The sequence below is a fragment of the Haemaphysalis longicornis genome, unplaced genomic scaffold, assembly GCF_048455015.1.
Source record: "Haemaphysalis longicornis isolate Haplotype H1 unplaced genomic scaffold, Haemaphysalis longicornis Haplotype H1 scaffold_10, whole genome shotgun sequence".
NCBI lineage: Eukaryota > Metazoa > Arthropoda > Arachnida > Ixodida > Ixodidae > Haemaphysalis > Haemaphysalis longicornis.
The window spans coordinates 51,493,126-51,511,210 of NW_027526204.1; the positions used below are offsets into that span (position 1 = coordinate 51,493,126).

The 18,085-nt window shown below is 46.5% G+C and overlaps 1 protein-coding gene and 1 long non-coding RNA gene across 4 annotated transcripts in view; one reads left to right on the top strand and one right to left on the bottom strand.

Moving 5' to 3' along the window:
- The window catches only part of LOC144158519 (uncharacterized), a 77,110-nt gene that overhangs the window by 12,032 nt on the left and 46,993 nt on the right, over positions 1–18,085 (top strand). Inside the window, exons 3-5 of one of the 2 annotated variants that reach the window (XR_013320110.1) lie at positions 6,144–6,291; positions 6,353–6,415; positions 10,663–11,606. This is a non-coding gene — a long non-coding RNA (uncharacterized LOC144158519). Of the gene's footprint in view, positions 1–6,143; positions 6,292–6,352; positions 6,416–10,662; positions 11,607–18,085 lie in introns of those variants that run through there. The other variant, XR_013320111.1, reaches the window with a different exon arrangement.
- LOC144158517 (uncharacterized) overlaps positions 14,347–18,085 on the bottom strand; it is a 32,330-nt gene continuing 28,591 nt past the window's right edge. For both annotated transcript variants that reach the window (XM_077689422.1, XM_077689423.1), the window contains exon 5: positions 14,347–16,377. In XM_077689422.1, coding sequence (XP_077545548.1) covers positions 15,252–16,377 — 1,126 coding nt within the window. In that variant the 3' untranslated portion in view covers positions 14,347–15,251. The remainder of the gene's footprint in view (positions 16,378–18,085) is intronic.

Genomic DNA, 18,085 nt, shown 5'->3' on the forward strand with positions numbered 1-18,085 from the left:
CATCTGCTAATAACCGACAACAGCGAAAATGGAAGACCAAAACAAATTCTAGGCCTTCAGGGCTGTCGGCTTTGGCAGAAGGCATCACGATTCCCGGTAATCATATGTAAGGTAAAACAGTTTTTGCAACCTTGCCGAACACTCGAACGCGTTTTGTCACATCACTTTACGTTGTCAAGGCATGAAAGTTTGCCGACATGCACAATAGACTGCAAAAACTGTAGGTTGAGTTCCAAATAACCAAGTGTGCAGAAGCGCCAACTACGGGGGGGCAGTGGGGCTCGTGCCCCCTCCGGACGGCTTTACGGGGGGGCAGAGCCCCCTCCGGCTCCGGCTGAGGATTTTTTTTTAAGGGCTTGGCTCGGCTCTGCGCCCGTCGACATCGGACTGTTGGCCGTCCTGTCTTTCAACTATTGTTTACAATAGGGGTTGGGATCTTGAAAGACAGTTTCATCCTCCCGACGGGCAAGGGGAAACGCAGGGCCGTGTCGCTTTTCTTCATGGTGAGTTAGACGTGCTCAGTGTGCGGATTGTTGACAACAATGTAGCGCTGCGCTTGGCTATGGTGGCTAGAAGGGTGGCCCTTCTAGCCACCATAGCTTGGCTTCAGCAGCACGCCATCAAAGCGACATTTTGTCGGGAGCATTGTTCGGCGCACTCACTCGTGATTACACTCATTTGTACTCATTCGTACTCAAACTCACGAGTGAGTACGATGATGAGTGAGTACACACTCAGATTAAAAAAGTGAGTATGATGACGATTGAGTACAGGGGTAAGTCCACTACTCGTGAGTACAGAACTCATGCTTGCACTCGTGAGTACATGCACTCGTGAGTACAGCACTGCAAACAAGTTCTATCACAAACTCAAGTCTGGACGCACGTGTACGAGTTTCAGACATTCAGCGGTGGCGCGCGCTGTGCTGCTTAACTCTCAAGGATGGTAAAATCAGGCAACGAAAACTGCACCTCCCTCCTTTCCCTGTCCTTGTTTGGGGCTGTTCGCGTTTTTCGGTGGCCGCTCGCTAAGGGGTCGCGGTGAAAAGGGAAAAACGAGGGGGTTAGGTCCCGGTTGGAAGCGCGGCCACAGTTGCTCTGTTTCTACGGCACCTGTTGATTGGAGCAGTTATTTTTGTTTACAAATGCGCGGCCTGGGACCGCGTAGCTGCTTCGTTCCGCTTGCTTTATTCAAATTGTTTTAGGGGAAGCGGTGGGGGCTGCTCACAATGCATGCACTACGCCCACCGAAGTCGCTCTTTTCCGGTCTTAAGCAGTTTCCATAGATGCATGTCATGCTCTGGAGTCGTTTTGTGAGCGGAACCGCTCATTTAAACAGTCGCTGTTAGTTTACGTGATTCGCGTCAAATTCACTGCATGATTTGTGTCAACCACATGGTTTTATTAGGCTCCAATTTTGAAACTTTTTGCTCAGGTTTGGTAGGACTATGTCCTCGTGGTGTCCATTTACAAGTGAGCATATAGCCCCACCATGCAGGTTGTGGGTTGTTAATCGGACATCATAATGCCCAGTCGAACGCGTGTGACGCCTTGTTTCGCTCCGCATATTTTGTCGAACAGCGCTGGCATCTTGCTGCTGGAGGAGTGTTTTGCTTTCGAAGGGCAACCCGATGCGCTGCTTCTCATTTATGCCACCGTGTAATGATGAAGCTGACGACGACGGTGAATTTCGGTGGTTGTTCTTCCCCTACCTTCATCTGCTGTTTACTGGCGGGGCGACCACTCCTCGCTAGCAACTTGTGCCGAGTTTAAGGTCGCTCTGTGGAAGGCCTCGTGAAAGGGCCGTTTTATATGGTGAACGCCAACGCCAGACGTTGGGTTTTTGCCTTTAGCTCGCGTCTTGGAACGTCTCGTAAAACATGTTGCTTGCCCATAACGACGCCACCGCATTTTTTTATCGATAGCTCTCAGCTTCATCAGCGCTTCTCGAACAAAGAGCTGCAGATTTCCACTGTGAAACCAACGCACCAACACGGGAATACAGTGACGTCAGTGCAAGCTATCACGCCTCCGAAAAGCCTGTCTGCAAACTTTGTTTTCGAGGTCACAAAGCACGCCAGAGCAGTTGGACAGGGCTGTAACGGCTGCCAAGCACCGGCAGCAACTGGGTGCACTGCGGCCGTCGACTGCGAGCGATACCCGCTCCAAGCCTCCAAAACACATATACATACACTGTTGGGACTGGGCCATCCCAGCTCAGTCACTACTGTTGCGACGTTGCCCTGCCCAGTCCGTTATCGACGCGGCGCAGACCATAGCGACGAAGTAGCCTAGCTGACGGTTATTTGAAGCAGCATTTATATACAATATATACAAAGGTAGCAAGAGTGTTACATGGCTAAGACAAGCGCGATAGCACTTTTCAACTCAGGGCCTTCGATGAGATGCCGCCGCTCCACCGCTGCTTCCGGGCTGGTTTTATACCCCCAGGGTTCCATTGCAGCCGCGTGCAGTTCCAATGCCTCCAGTCGGAGCTATTACTGGCCGTATTATGAATCTCGCGAATGGAGGCGAAGCGATTGCGTCAGCCGAGCCGCCACGACCGCGAAAGGGAAGGCGACTCTGCGGCAGCGTCTCCAGGCGCTACTTGCTGCGCGTCTGCGGGGATTAGTTCGTCCCAGGCATGATTTGGTCCAGCCGTCGCGATGGGAAAGGAAAAGCAGACTCGGCGGCGCATTTCCCGCCAAGTCGCGGCACGTCTGACGCGGGCGGTTTGACCTAGGCGCGAATCAACCCCGCCATCGGCACGTCGCCAGGTGCAGTGAATTTGTGTCGGGCGCTTTGGCACAACACACACACGGATACAAAAATGAGTGGTCAGTCAGACCCGTTTCGGGGGCTCTTAACGGAAATGAACATAGCAGCACGTAGCGCCCCTGTCGTGTCCCTTTCTCGTGTCCCTTTCTTTTTACCCCCGAACTGCCCATTAAAAGAAAAACAAATCGACTCGTTTTTTTTGTGCTGATGGTTCAGTCATGCAATATTTTTTAATAAATGTGACCAGCAAAACACGTATTCAAAGAAATTTCTACTGGATGCGTCAAACCGCTGAAGTTCACGGTTCATAGATTTGCGGGACGTCTTATTTGGGGACACCTCGTAGTTAGCCGACACAATGTAAAAGGCCCTCACTGCTGCAGGTGCCCCTTATCATGATGATGATGATGGTTAGTGGTAGCCTCTTTGTATCGGGGTGATGACGTGTCATCTCACAGGGACCCCCCCCTCCCTTCGCCGCTTCGAGGCGCACTCCAGGTCTGCCCCCCCCGGAAAAATAAGAAGTCCACGCCACTGCAAGTGTGTATATACGCGCGTGCTGATTCTATACCAGGCATTTTATTGATTCTATACCAGGCATTTTACCAGGTTTATTGAGCAAAACGAGTCACGTCTTCGTTAAATTTATAGTAACACATATATGTTTGTTAAGACCTGGAGGGATATTTCGGAACATTTTGCACAGCCATATCTTCCCGATATTCGGATATGCGTTATAGGAAAACTGCACTGAAGAGGAGGAGGAGGAGTAAGGGGAGGAGGGGAAAACTTTGTTTAACAATTAAATCGATCTGGTTAGTGGGCCGGGTCCTCAGTCCTGGACAAGACAGTAAAAGTAATTTTCTTCAAATCATAGAACTCCATCCCGAGTAGAATAGGATTTGTTCTTCGCGCCTGGAAGGGTTGAAAAGCAATAAAGAGCTACTTGGAATTCTTCTTCGGTTTCGAGTCTTGTAATATATGCAGGTATACTATTTATTACGTTAGTTAGCGAGTATATCATGCCTTCAACACCGTAATCATGTCATCATTGTTCGAGTTGAGAGTCAGTTCGTTATGATAACGATATAATTACGATAGAAATTCGGAGCACAAAAGCCGCCTTCGAGTACTGTGGACCACGTTGTTTAGGGCGCGATCGCGGTGGCCTAGCACAAACCTTCTCATTGTATTTGCATGTGAATAAACAAAGCACGCTGCGGATATGCACCTTTTTGCACGCAGCCGTAATGAAAGCCAATTTGTGAAGAAGGGAATGTATGCCATACAAAATGAAGGAAATATCCACACGACCTTCGTGAGCCTCCCAAACATCCCGAAATCTCCTAATAAGAAGTTGGTGACGGCGCAGAAAAATAATGCGTTGGGCAAAAAAAAAGAAGCAAGAAACGTTAATCCGATACAAGACAACAACGAAAGAAACAAAAGAAAGCCGCTTTATTTCCTGCTGTGCGATGAGCGTGTAGAGGCCGCTGCTTGTTACGTAGTATTAGACTGTTGAGTCTTCATAGGAGCATCTCAAAAATACTGCAGGGAAGCCTACGCATTTTGAATATTTATCGAGAAGGTCTGATCGCTGATCCTCGCGAATAAGCAAGAAAGGACGAGTTACACACGATCTTCTGACCGATACTCTGAAGAAAGTTGTTCTCTATCTCTTCGTGTGTTGGAAACTTGTGGGGATGCAGCTTCAAATTATTCAGATGCGTCAGAAGCTGGCAAAATAACTGAGTCGCTAGAAATACGCTTTTTAACGCACTACAGCAACGAAGCGGGCGATTTCTAGCCCAGGCACTGTTGCCCCTCACAAGCGGAGTGTAGCAGACGACAGCGGCGCGAATCCCTAAGCCGACGTCAGAGCCAGGGGGCGCCACTCAAAGATCTCACCGCCAATACTGAAGTGGCTCAGAGGTTTGGTGTTCGGCTTCTGTTTGGAAGGTCTATAGTTCAGCTCTTAGCACAACCTCACTAGTTTTTTTGTGGTGAGGGATTGCTCAGCTTTTCTTTATCAGTGCAAAAAAGAACACCAGGGTACCTTCTCTTTTAATCTACGAGTGTGGTTCAACTCTGTAGCAAGGCAGCGCCGAAGTTTGTTTTGCTTCACACTTTAAATGAATGAAGCCCTCATCAAGGTAGGACATCAAGTAAAGGAAAGAAGTCTTGAAAAGTGTGTTTTTGTTTATCATGCTGTCTGAGTTCAGATTTGATGGTGATGACTAGACGTACATTTTTCAGTATTTCAAAATTGGCCCATAAACATTCTGGGCAATCAATAAAGTAAGATAAGTGTTTTTATGATAATCCTAGTATTCGAATTACTCCAGTTTAATGATCAAAATTAGCTGCTCATAATCAACCATAACTTGATTGATTGATTGTGGGGTTTAACGCGCCGACGCAACGCAGGCGATGAGGCGCGCCGTAGTGGAGGGCTCCGGATTAATTTTGACCACCTGGGGATCTTTATCGTGCGCCGAAATCTCTTACACACGGGCGTTTTTGCTTTTCGCCTCCATCAGAAAACGGCCGCCTCGGCCGGGAATCGAACCCGCGACCTCGTCAACCATAACTTGGCAGAGTTTATGGATGTCCAGCAGTGCATGTTGACACAGCAGCTGATGTGCAACTTTGCCGGTTTCATGGTTGTTTGCCCTCTCCTGCATGTTGGCATGGTGCCGCCAAATACTGCTGATGCTCTCTTGGCATGCGATTTTGCGTCCATGTGGTTGAACCTTCAGACGTGTTGGTGAGTTCGGTAAGAGTTTGTAAGTTAAATATAATTAGAGCTCCATGTGACGTGCTGTAAATTAATGCTAAATTTAAAATTTTGGAACTGTGCATGAAAAATGGACTAGAGAAGGAAGCACATAACCCATATCTTGTTCTAATATATATTTAGCCTTCTGTGAAGGCACATTCAACTGTTCACCAATTTGTGTGATACCTGTGTGAAATGATATGAACTTTTCATATTTTTGATGTTTGGATTAGTTTTCTGCATTATCATCTTATAGGCGTGCTTCATCTGTGTGTACACAACACCACCACACATACACTACACAGCAGCGAGAAGAGATATCCGAAACAGGAGCAGAATGCAGCACCAGGATCATTTCTGCCAGTAAGAAGCTTCATGCCCTCCTTTTTCTTGCTTGACCAGTAGGAAACATGTTATTGGCATAGCAAACAAGCAATGCCATTGGCTGCAAAGGCTTGTTGGTAGAAAAAATTGCGCACGTGCTGTTTTCTACAGGGTTGTAAACTAGCAATTGGCTAATTACCGGTACAGTTAGCGTGTGGTGTGGTTCTGTAAGTTTTAACAAGTGGTATGTGTTTTGCTTCCAGAGGACACTGCGACCTACAGTAAGCATTCAACGTGTATCAGCATCGATGCCAACAAGCAGCGTCACGGCTTTGTCTACTGATGGGGCCCGCAGCAGCGATTCATCCAGGAGCCAGTGCACACAGGCGGCCATTACCACAGGTGTAATGGGTACAGTACCTGTTGTGTGTAATGTCTAGATTGTTACATTAATGACTAAATTTTTTTTCAGGTAAGCAGTGCTGCCTGAGGTTTCACAAGGGTGCAAGTTCCCAAACAGAAGAGGACTTTTCAGGTTAGCATTCGGGTCACCTTTTTGAGCGACAGCTGTACTATACCACTTCTTTCACGGTCATTCATTGCATCAGAAAAATTAGACGCTGGCATGCTAGCTGCGCTTTCTTAGTTCGCTTGCACCGAGCTTGATCACTGCGACACAATGTGACTAGGCAAGGGCAAATTGGCTGTTTCACCTGCACCTTATCGCCCAGCCACGACCGAGCTGTTTGTGCACGTGGTTCAGTACAAGAAAACACATGACTAGGCGTAGGTTTAATGGCTGATACAAATACTGCGTTCACCGAGTTTACAAAAATAAAGACTAGAAACAAACGATACCTGCACACAAAGGTGCTGCTTGGCCAGCGGCTTTGCCAGCTCTTGGTTCCACAGTATCGCCACTGGTGGCATGTCAAGTGAAAAGCCAGCACAGGCCAACAGGGATGCATGTGCCCTTCAGTGCAAGGGAAGGGATGAATCCAGTCATCAAGCACGGATAGCTAGATGACAGGCTGCGAAATATTAAGCAAAAAATAGATGCTGCTTACCTCAGTTAACCTTGGATATGCAAAGCAAAAGCTTGACTTAGTCTGGTTGAGTCTTGGTTTCGCTTGGTTAACCTTTGATGTAGCTATATTGCTGAGAATGGCTCAAAGCCGTTCATTCCTGTGCAACACTCACAGAAGGAGGCCCAGCCTGACTTTCATTCATGGCCGACGTGGCGTCCTCTTCGCTGGTCACATAGCCCGAGATGACCCAGCGGTGCATGCATGGGAGGCTGCAGGGTTGGTTGACTGCGGATCAGCTGAGCGGCCGCAACCTCGTCGGCGGCCGCTGCTAGCTGAGTAGGACAACTGTCTGTGCAATATAGGGCATCTTCACCTCTGTCACATTGTCTCAGTGGCTGAGGCTGAGGTCAGGAAATCAGGCGTGATGTCTGGCACGGCAGCCATTTTTCAGATTATACCAAAAAAATGAGAACAGCTCTTTGTCGCAATTTCCGTGGGCCGAAAATATCCTCTGGTGGCCAAGAATATGGAATGCTTCACTATGCTGTATTTTATAGCCGAGGTCTAGCTTAGGCACTTAATACCTTCAGAATATCGAAAAAATCTGCTTTTTGGCTACCTTTTTATACTTCTGGAATAAATTTTAAAGAAAGCATTATTGAAACATTCATTTGATGTTTTTTTCTGTAGGAAAAATATTGCCGAAATTTTTAAATGGGAATTGGTGCATAATAAAGGAGGAAGGAGATATTGTACTGAAAAAGCTGACTGCTCTATTTTCAGAATTCATATTGACTCTGAAATTCCACATAGCCAAGAAAACTGCCAACATAATTTTGATTCACAAAAAGGGAGACACCAAAGACCTTAAAAATTAGACTCATCAACCTATACTAACACGTATATCCAAGTTGTTTGCTACAGTAATAGTTAACCTCATAAGTGAAAGCCTGGATTCCCAACAACCAAAAAAGCATGTGGTGTTTAGAAATGGATACTCAACAATGAATCACATTCATGTGGTTAATCAACCAATAGAAAGATCTGTAGAGTAAACAAAACTCCCTTAGATGCATTTTTTAGCAGCACTTGATTCAGTAAACACCAAAGCAATGTGCAAAATTTAAATGACCAAGGGATAGAAGAGACCTATATAAGATTCTGTCATGACATATATGAAGTATTTACAAGCAGAATAATCCTTCACGAGCAAAGCAAAAAGTTCTGATCCAAAACGGAGTGCGACAGAGATACCATCTCACCAAAACTGTTCACAGCATACATGGAGGGGGTAATCACGAAGATTGACTGATGAAACACGTGGTTCCGGATAGGCAAAATACTTCAACCATTTGAGCTTTGTAGACGTCATAGTCTTTTTTAGTGAATCTCCAGAACTGCAAAAATTATTGAAGCACTACAATCAGAAAGTTCCTCTTTGAGGGTAAAAATAAATATGAATGAATCTAAAGTCAACATAAACATGATGAATTCCCTAACTTTGTTATTGGAAACAAAACGCTGGAAGAACAATATAACTGTCTTGGCCAGATGGTCAGTGCTAATCCCAACCGTGGCAAAGAAATAGGAAAGGCCTGGTATGAATTTGGCAAACACTCACAAGCGAAGTGTAAGCTCTTCCTCTCTCTAAAAAGAATAGTACACAACCAATGCGTGCTGCCTGTGACGACATATGGAGCAGAAATTTGGCGCCCTATGAGACAACGTAAAGAAAACTTAGGTCTGCCCGGTGGGCGATGGAGGGAAGATTGATAGAAGTCACAGTTAGGGATAGGAAATGAACATCGTGGATCAGATAGAAAACTCGAGGAGATATCGTAGTTCAAATTAAATGAGAAAAAGTAATGGAGTTGGGCCGGCTAGTGCACGAAGTGACAAAAGGTGTACCAACAGGTTAATAGAATGGATACCAAGAAATGGCACTAGAAAAAGGGGCAGGTGATTAGCTTAATGGAGAGATGAAAGAAGAAAACTCCGATGCAGAATGGACTCGGGCTGTGCATGACAGCAACGGGTGAGGGTCAATGGAAGAGGCTTTCGTCCTGCAATGGACCTGAATAGGTTGTTGATGATGATTATTGATGTGTAATGCTTTCATGTTGGTTCAATTCCACAAAATGCCTTCAAAAATAATAAAAAGGTAGAGCAGAGGCAGGTTGGTTCCGAGTTTTCTTGAATTTGCACGTGCAGACACAGGTCAACATTATGTTTCTAGCACTAAAACTGCAGCATCATATCACTGCTCATTAAGTTTGGGAGTGCTTTAATGAAAAAAAAATAGATCTATTGCTGGGTTTTAAAGACAGTGCGAGTATTTATTCTGTCCCCTTCAAGGCATGATGCGTGTCTCGTTGTGCAAACTTGCTCTGGCTCAAGCAGTACACAGTATGCCATTTGTCTTATGCCTCTTGCACACCATGTCAGTTGTGCTTTGCATTCTAAGCACCTCAGTGGGTGGTGTTGTTTCCTTGCTTTAGCACCAGCATTGGCTGCCAGTCAGTCCTTTTGTTGGTGACCAGTATTGGCGCTTTGTTGCTATCATCCCATTCTATCTTTTGTTGCCACTTATTCTGCCATGCATTCATGTCACACTATTTTACAACACATGCAAGCGTTCATTCAACTCATGGTGAAGCTGGAAGGTGGGCGCATTGGGCAGAAACCATGGTGTGAGAGCAGAATTTTCTTTGGATAGTTGGCAAGTACTTCTTATGGTATGATGTGCAACAAAAAAATGGACTGTGAACACAAAAAAAGCACAGGAGCACTGGCCTTCTTTATAGAACTTACGCAAAAACTGGCGACCCCTTGCGGTGACTGCGGGCTGGTCTGCCATGTTGGGGGATTTCCAGATTCCCCAGTTCATGTGATAGTGGGGTGCCAGCGCTATGCAAGCTGGCAGTTTTGTCCAAGATGCCAAAGTACTGCTGTGTGCCTCGCTGCACACCCAGGGAAACAAGTTAAACGTGCTAGCTTCGTAGAATTTTTAATTTCTCACCGAGCAGGATGCGATGCCGGCGGAAAGTCACTTGTGAGTGTCGAGTATTTTTTGCACAGTAATAGCGGATGAAGTTGGAAACAAATGACACTTATAAATCGCCTGAGTGCCCTTCATTTGCCGTGGAGCACTCCTGCCTGCTATCAGTACTTGGCATGCGGGAACTGGCTGCTTTGCAATGTCACCCGCCATTGTTGTTGGTTTTTTTACGTTCATTGTGGTTTTAATGCAAATACTACTCATTCGATAGCTTTCTAAACAAAACAAATGACAGAATCTACTATGGTTAAAACCTACACGTCGCGCTAGAAGCCTGCACAGTAGGCAGCGCGAGTCGGCGAGTCAGCTCGAGCTTCACGTATTTTCCCAAGAACGAATTTTCCAAGTGATATTGTGCACCTACAGTGTAGTGGCGGCAGTTATTGTTGAATAGTCACACGATCATACCCCTGCTACAAGTGTGATTTAAGCTATGTAACTGCGGACCGCTCGTAACAGTCTCAATGCTAGATGAGGTGTTTCTCCAACCATATTTGCGATGAATAACCTCACCGTAGCGTAGTGCACGAAGTTCTTGTGCGACTATTAGGCATGAGTATTAAGAGCAAAAAACAGAATCTGCTCCTTAGTTCTAAAATAAGCAAACAATGGAGGCTTCCACAGCATGCACTGAGTCATGAAAAAAAAAACGTTTCTTGGTACGCAGTTTATTTTATTGTTTATTTTTCTTTCCAGATGTCTTTCCACTGCATCCCAGGGGAGCCCAAGTTGCGCAAAGCATGGCTAGTGGCTATAAAAAGGGACCCCCAATTTAACAGCACAGGCGGCGTGGGCTCTAAACACTTCATGGGAGACGACTTCCTAAAAAACTTTGCAAGTGGGCACAGGATGCTGGCTGACACAGCCGAGCCTTTGGTGTTTCATTTCCAAAGCTGAAGAAAACGCGAAAGCCCAAAACGAGACCTCCTCCAGTTGTTTCGACTGTTGTCTGTGAGGTGGCAACACAACCAATGAACAACCTCTCCGAAAGTGATAACAGCTCTCTTTTCTTTCTATTCAATTTTTCTTCAACCGCGAAGTTTCTAAGAAAGCTGTACAGCTTTCCTTCATAGCCGTACAGCTGCATTGAGGTGGATGACAAACTTTCCTTCGCAGATATGGGCAGTATGCGCTATTTTGACTAACTTTCAGATGTCCCTCATGAAGGTCTCCTAATGGGCTTCTAAACAGTGTGCATCAATCAACCTACACTCTCTGCCTCCCTAACATGATGTTTTTTAATTAGGTGTAACGTGATGACGGTACACAGGCAGTGAGGTGCGCCATAGTTACGTAAGGGCTTCGGATTAATTTTGACCACCTGGGGATCTTTAACCTGCGGCGAAACCTCGAGCGCACGGACGGTAGCTTTTTCCCTCCATCAGAAAAACTTTGACGAAGTGTGACTTTTCCTGCTTGTTGGTGTTTGCTTAAAGGATAAAAGTTTACTACACGAAACGGGTAAGAAGCGACAGGACCCGTGCATAGCCGTACATTTGCCACACTTTTGTAAAATTGCGCTCTGTCCTTTTAGAAAGAAGAAACCAACAAAAATAATTACACTGCACACTACTCGTGCACTATCGCCCATACATTACCGGGGACGTATTTTACACCCACAAGCGTTTGTGTGATTGAATTCTTCCCGTACCTTTTCGAAAATAAATACAATTTTTGGACAGTCGCTTATAATCTCTTGTTAATTTTATGTAGTATTTACATTTCTAGGAATGCGCACGAGTATTTTATGGGGATTTCTCTGTAAAATTAAGCGGTTGGAAGTGTGCATCTGTCCTGTGGCATTTCGTGTTTCATTTTTATTATGCCGTTTTCAAATCACGACATGAATCACCTGGTCCAAAAATGTTTCACTCAGCATAATCAAATGCCTAATATGGTCACGTCTTAACCTCTTAAAGCGAACCTAAGTTTAAAGGGGGAAAAATCGAATATTATAATGCAGGCTGTTGCCCACATGTGTGAAGGGTGTGTGCCTGCACGACTCACTAAATTTTTTTCCCCACAATGCTTGCTTAAAATAACATTTTCAAAAAGGCGAGCCACAATTCCTGGACAATCTCGTGCCAAAAGGGGGGGTTAATCAATTTTGAAAATACTGGTATTTGTGCGGAGTATTTCTCACCATTATGGAACATGATGCCCAGAGCACTTTGAGTAGCAAGTAACACTGATAGCCAATGTTTGGGTTTTCGCATTACATGCATTCGTTCTTCGCTGCGTTTAAAATGTTGGCAACCTCCCCACCAAAAAAAAAGAAGGTGGCGAAACCTTATATCCGTGCATTTTTTAACCAATCCTTAAGAATTGAGTGCTCAGACATAAGCGAAGTTCCGTTTAGAACATAATGCAGTTTCCGAGAACCCGTTGTGTTGTTCTGTAATGACAAGATAGTAAAGAAAGTTGTTTTGTAACAAGAAGGTAAAAAGGCCTAGGTACTGAACTGGGCAGGTATTGCATGTGGTCCTCGTCATCTGTATCGGTCACCAGGATAATGTCCAAATACACTGCCATGTGACTCATGGCCCTGAAAAGGTCCCTCTTCCTCTGGAAAATGGCAGTGGCTGAGGCCACGCCAAACGGTAAGCACATGTACTGGAAGAGTCCCACCATTGTTGATATGGTGAAATACTTTCGGGACAACTCCAGGAGCACCAGCTGCTGGTACGCATTTCTGAGGTTGAGCTTGGTGAACTTCTGTCCCCCGGACAAAGCTGACCAGAGATCTTCAATACGGGGCAGTGGGTACTTCTCTACCGTAGCGACGGGGTTGATGGTGACCCTGAAGTCCCCGCAAATCCTAACACTGCCATCTTGATTGCGGACTGGCACGATGGGAGTGGCCCACTCCGAAGACTTGACGGGCACCAGGATATCCTCTTGCTGCAAACGTTGCAGCTCCTGAGTGACTCCATCCTTCAGGGGAAACGGCAGTGGTACGGCTTGAAAAACCGAGGCCGGGCTCCTTCCAGGACATGTATGCTCGCCACTGTGCCGGTGACTGTGCCCACCATGGGCTGGAACAGGGCCTTAAACTTGGTCAGGAGGCTCGGGATGTCTGCCACCACATGTACTGCTTCCTGGTACTCCTGCAGCCGCACACCACATGCTTGGATCCAGTGCTGGCCCAGCAGCGTCGGTGACGGCCCCTTGGTCAAGTACAGGGGCAGGGTTGCCTCCCTGTTGCCAAAGCGAATGCTGACGTGGGCTTGAACCTCGACCTGCGCGAGCTGTCCGGAGTAGCTGCGCAGCACGACGCCCGATGCCTCAACGAACACTCCAGGGAAGGTAGACCTGAAGACTTTCCCAGCCATGACTGACACTCTGGCCCATGTCCAGCTCAAGGGAAATGGGTTGCCCACAGATTTCGACGGTCAGCATGTACGGTGGCACAGACGGCTGAACTATGCCCGCGTGCCACATGTAGAAAATTTGTGCGTCTTCGGCCACGACGTGAAGCCTAGCTGTTACACCCGAACCTGCTGCCGCACACCCCGCTACCTCCCTTGTGCTGGCTCCCTTGGCCGTGGGCTTGTGGGGAACGCGCTTGCCCCCGGCTTCTCCATCTGTCCGTTCGCGTCCCCCCTCGGCACGCCCGAGCAATCTGCCCAATTCTCTTACACACAAAGCACTCTGCTTGCCGAACTGGCACGGTGAGGGGAGTGGTCACCACTGCAACGACTGCACGTGCCATGCCATGTCACCATCTTGTTCACTGTCACTTCTGTCAATGGTGAGCCGGCCGCACATGCCATCTCACCTGCATCCTTGGCCGCAGCATCCATCGCCAGCGCTGCCTTGACACCGCCGTCCAGCAAGGGGTCCCGAAGCTCCAGGAGTCGCATCTGCAGGGCGGGGTCATTAATGCCGCAGCGCTGCGACGAACTGCCCGAGAGTCTCTCCGTCTCGGCAGCTCTGGTTGTTGAAGCGGAAGCGCTCCATTAATGTGGACGGGGCCAGGCTGAAGTGCGATCGTAGCATCGCCAGCAGCTCACCTAGTGACTTGTCATGCGGCGTGGCTGGCTTGAGGAGGTGAAGCAGGAGAGCGAAGATTCGGGTCCCGCAGCTGGCCAGGAAAATGTCTCGCTGTTTTGCTTTGAATGTGTCGTTCGCCCGGAAAAACACGCCGACTTGTTCCTCGTAGACAGGCCAGGTGGACCCTTCACCCTCGAATGGCTCGAGCTTCCCGTACAGCGGCATGGCGTAATGGCGGCCGGCATGAGGGGGCGGTGCCTCGGCGCTGTCGGTGGCTTTGGCCGGTCCGTGGGCTTTTCCCTCGTCGCTAGTATCACGATTTGGCCCGCATTTGTGAATGTAAGAGGGTCGGGGTACCCTCCAGCCGAGTGATGACCTACAGCGTGCTGGTGGTGACGGTGACTGACCGAGAGCGGCTGTGCTCGTCAGTGTTTATTCGCCAGCCACACACAATGCTGCCCACTGAGCCTGGTGGGGCCAGTGAACTTAGCGGCCAACGAAGATTAGGGTAGGGGGGCACAACACATATTTACTAACTAGAAAGTCTACGTGGCTGGAGACCATTTTAACTGGATATTCTTTAAAACAATGCATCACTCAAAGCAGCATCTCGCAGCTGACACGAAGATAGACCATTTCACAGTTTTGGTCTGCTCCAACTCTACAGAGATGCTGCTGAAGGGACGTGGTTAAACTGAAGGGACGTGGATGAAGAAACATGCACACTATCTGGTGTCTAAAATTTAGCCAAATTGACCAATGCATTTTTACCTTTTCAATGAATGCCATGACAAATCTGCAATTCCTTTTCAATCAAGTTGTCTTGGGAGTGGCCCAGAGTTCGGTAAAGAGGCAACACAAGTACTACACTTTGGCTTGGCAGGAAGTGTGCATGTAGCTGGCCGAGTTAGTAGGTTCTGCCTAAAGAGGGCTTATAAAATCTGTGAATATTCCCAATTAGTCAATTTATCATACTTTTCCAACTGATAACACTGATAAAGTGGTTACAACAAAGTGCAGTCACTCAATATAAATCTGCTGAGTCCCTTGAAGACTTAAAAACATACTGCTGACATGGGGCCCTTTGTTCTGGTGACACCTTATGTAAGAACAAGGCATGGTTGCGAGCAAAGTTTCTGCAATGTACACATCCCACCACCATTGCACCAGTCTTCAGTCTGTTACAGTACAATATGTGTGCCAGTGGAAATTTGTCTGAAATTGTTTTTGTAACAACACACCTCCTTGTAACTTGACAAAATTTCCTTCCTGGAAAATTTACTGATACATTATTAACTGGGCTTCTTGCTGGTATGTACCCTTTCATGTTTGACAAGTGCACTTTTTTCAACAAAGCTCTTTTGGCAGGCGTTACACTTATAAGGTCTCTCGCCAGAGTGGTACCTTTTATGCACAATCAGGTGGGATTGTTGAACAAAGGCACTTGGACATAAGCTACACACGTAAGGCCTCTCGCCAGAGTGCACTCTTTCATGTACAACCAAGTGGGCTTTACGATTAAAGCTCTTCTGGCAGGTACTACACACGTAAGGCCTCTCACCAGAATTCAACCTCTCATGTACAATCAGTTGGTCTTTTTTAGTAATGCCATTTTCAGAACTGCTACACACCCATTTCCTAGAATGCACTTTTTTGTGCTTGTTCAGGTGGGATCTATGATTAAAGCGTTTCTGACAGATGCTACAGACATATGACCCCTCTGCAGAATGTGATCTTTCATGATTTGCCAATTGGTGTCCCGAAGCAAAGCTCTTAAAACAGGAGCTACACACATAGGACCTATCACCAGAGTGCAGTCTTTCATGACGAACTAGTTCGCGTTTTCTAGCGAAGCAATTCTGGCAGATGCTACATGCATAGGGCCTCTCTCCAGAGTGCACAATTTCATGGTCAACCAGGGTCTTTTTTCGACTAAAGCTTTTGTGACAGATGCTGCATGCGTAAGGCTTCTTGCCAGAGTGCAATCTTTCATGTGTAACTAAGTTGGCTTTATAATTAAAGGTCTTCTGACAAAGGCCACACACATACGGTTTGTCGCCAGAGTGCAATCTCTCATGACGAACACGACTGCTTCTTCTAGCAAAACCCTTTTGACAGATGCCACACACATAAGGCCTTTCACCTGAGTGTACTCTTTCATGATTAACCAAGACGGATCTGTATATAAAGCTCTTATTACAAGTGCTACACACATGGAGGTTCTTGCCAGTGTGCCGTCTCATGTGTGCATTTAGGCTGCATTTGTTTTGGAAGGCTTTTTTGCAAACAGTACAGGTGTAGCGCTTCGTGGTTGCACACATCTCTCCTTTAGTGGTCCGGTGGTTGCACTGTTCACAGGACAGGCAGAAATACAGCTTTCCTTCACGCTGGGTTTTCTTGCTGTTGGTGGAAAAGTTCCTAGGCAGAAAACATGAGACGTAAGATTAGAAAAAATTGTGTGAAAAGAGTGCAAGAAACAAGCTAAATGACATTTGCTTGACCTAACAAACCAGTCGGGTATAAAAAATGTGGAGTGCTCACACACTCTTGCAATACACAGAACAGAGAAGGCATGAGGTGTCTGAAAATTTATCGAGCATTTTATACCCAAGTTCACAGATTGAGTGATTGATTGATTGTACGGTTTAACGCGCCGACGCAACGCAGGCTATGAGGCGCGCCGTAGTGGAGGGCTGCGGATTAATTTTGACCAGCTGGGATGTGAACGAGATGTGAACATGCTGTGAACGAGATGTTGAAGAAATACTTGCAAATATTCGTCCGCAGCTATTGGACTGATTGATTGATTGATCGATTGATTGATTGTAGGGTTTAACATGCCGACGCAATGCAGGTGATAAAGCACGCTGTAGTGGAAGGCTCCAGGTTAATTTCGACCACCTGAGGATCTTTAACCTGCGCCGAAATCTCGTACACACGGGCGTTTTTGCTTTTCGCCTCCATTAGAAAAGCGGCCGCCGCGGCCGGGAATCGAACCCGCGACCTCGTGCTCAGCAGCGCAACGCCTTAGCCATTGAGCCACCGCGGCGGGTCTCACAGATTGAGTGACAAAGTAAAGAAGGCTTGGCAATAAATGTTACATGCACAGATCCTTGCGCATGTAAGCAAAAGTAAGCACAGATTATGCCATTATAAACGTGTGTAAAATGCCAAGTAATCTTCCCCATTGAATAATAGGTTTTTATATATATGGCTGAAGAGAAAGATATTGTAGGAGTTAACAAAATAGCACATTTTAATCATGCACAAAGCACAGCAAAAACTTCTTTCCAATTTATAGTACTTGCCGGTCTATCGTTAGGATCCACAAATCTTGTTTGAATTCAGTGGAAAGATGCAAATGTATGAGAGCTTTTAATAGAACTTTCGTAAAGTGCTTAAATATTTCTAATGCACAGCATTTAATTGCAGAACTGTTACACAGAAGAGGCCAAGTCTCTGGAACTTGTATCATGAAATGCGGACTACCTGGGTAGTCCTCTTCTGTAAGGATGCTAAAAGTAAACGTGTACATTTTACTTGAAAATTCTTCCTCAATTAATCAGGCAAAAACTTGTAACAAGGGTGGCTGGAAATTTACAATCGACTAGCTTACTTTGTATACATGTTGATCAAGACAAGCGACATCATTAGTCTAATTTAACACGATCGAGCTCACTGAGAATCCCATGTGAAACCACAGTTGCAGTAAAGCACGCCGAATTTGAACACAGCCAGAAATTAAAAAAAGTAATGGGCAACCGAAGATTTTTCTTAGGATGTGAGGACGCATGAGCAACCTTTCCCAGTGTGTTGTAAAACCACTAATGTGGGTGGGTATGTTGACGTTGCAGCCCATGGAGGCCCCAGACCTAACAAAGCTGCAACCTTCATTTTGTGGGCATTTTGTTTGGAAAGTTGCCTATGCGCTCAGTGACAACTCCATGAGTTTGGCATGTTGCAGGGATAAGTATAGGTACTTCTTTAGTGTCTGAAGAAAAACCATGCACTTTAGAAGGTCAGTGCCACTGGAGGTAGTCAGATACCTCTGTAAGGCTAAAAATAAAATTGCTGTCAACATGGTTCCACTCAAAGTAACCTCTGCTGAAACTGGTATACAGGGCAA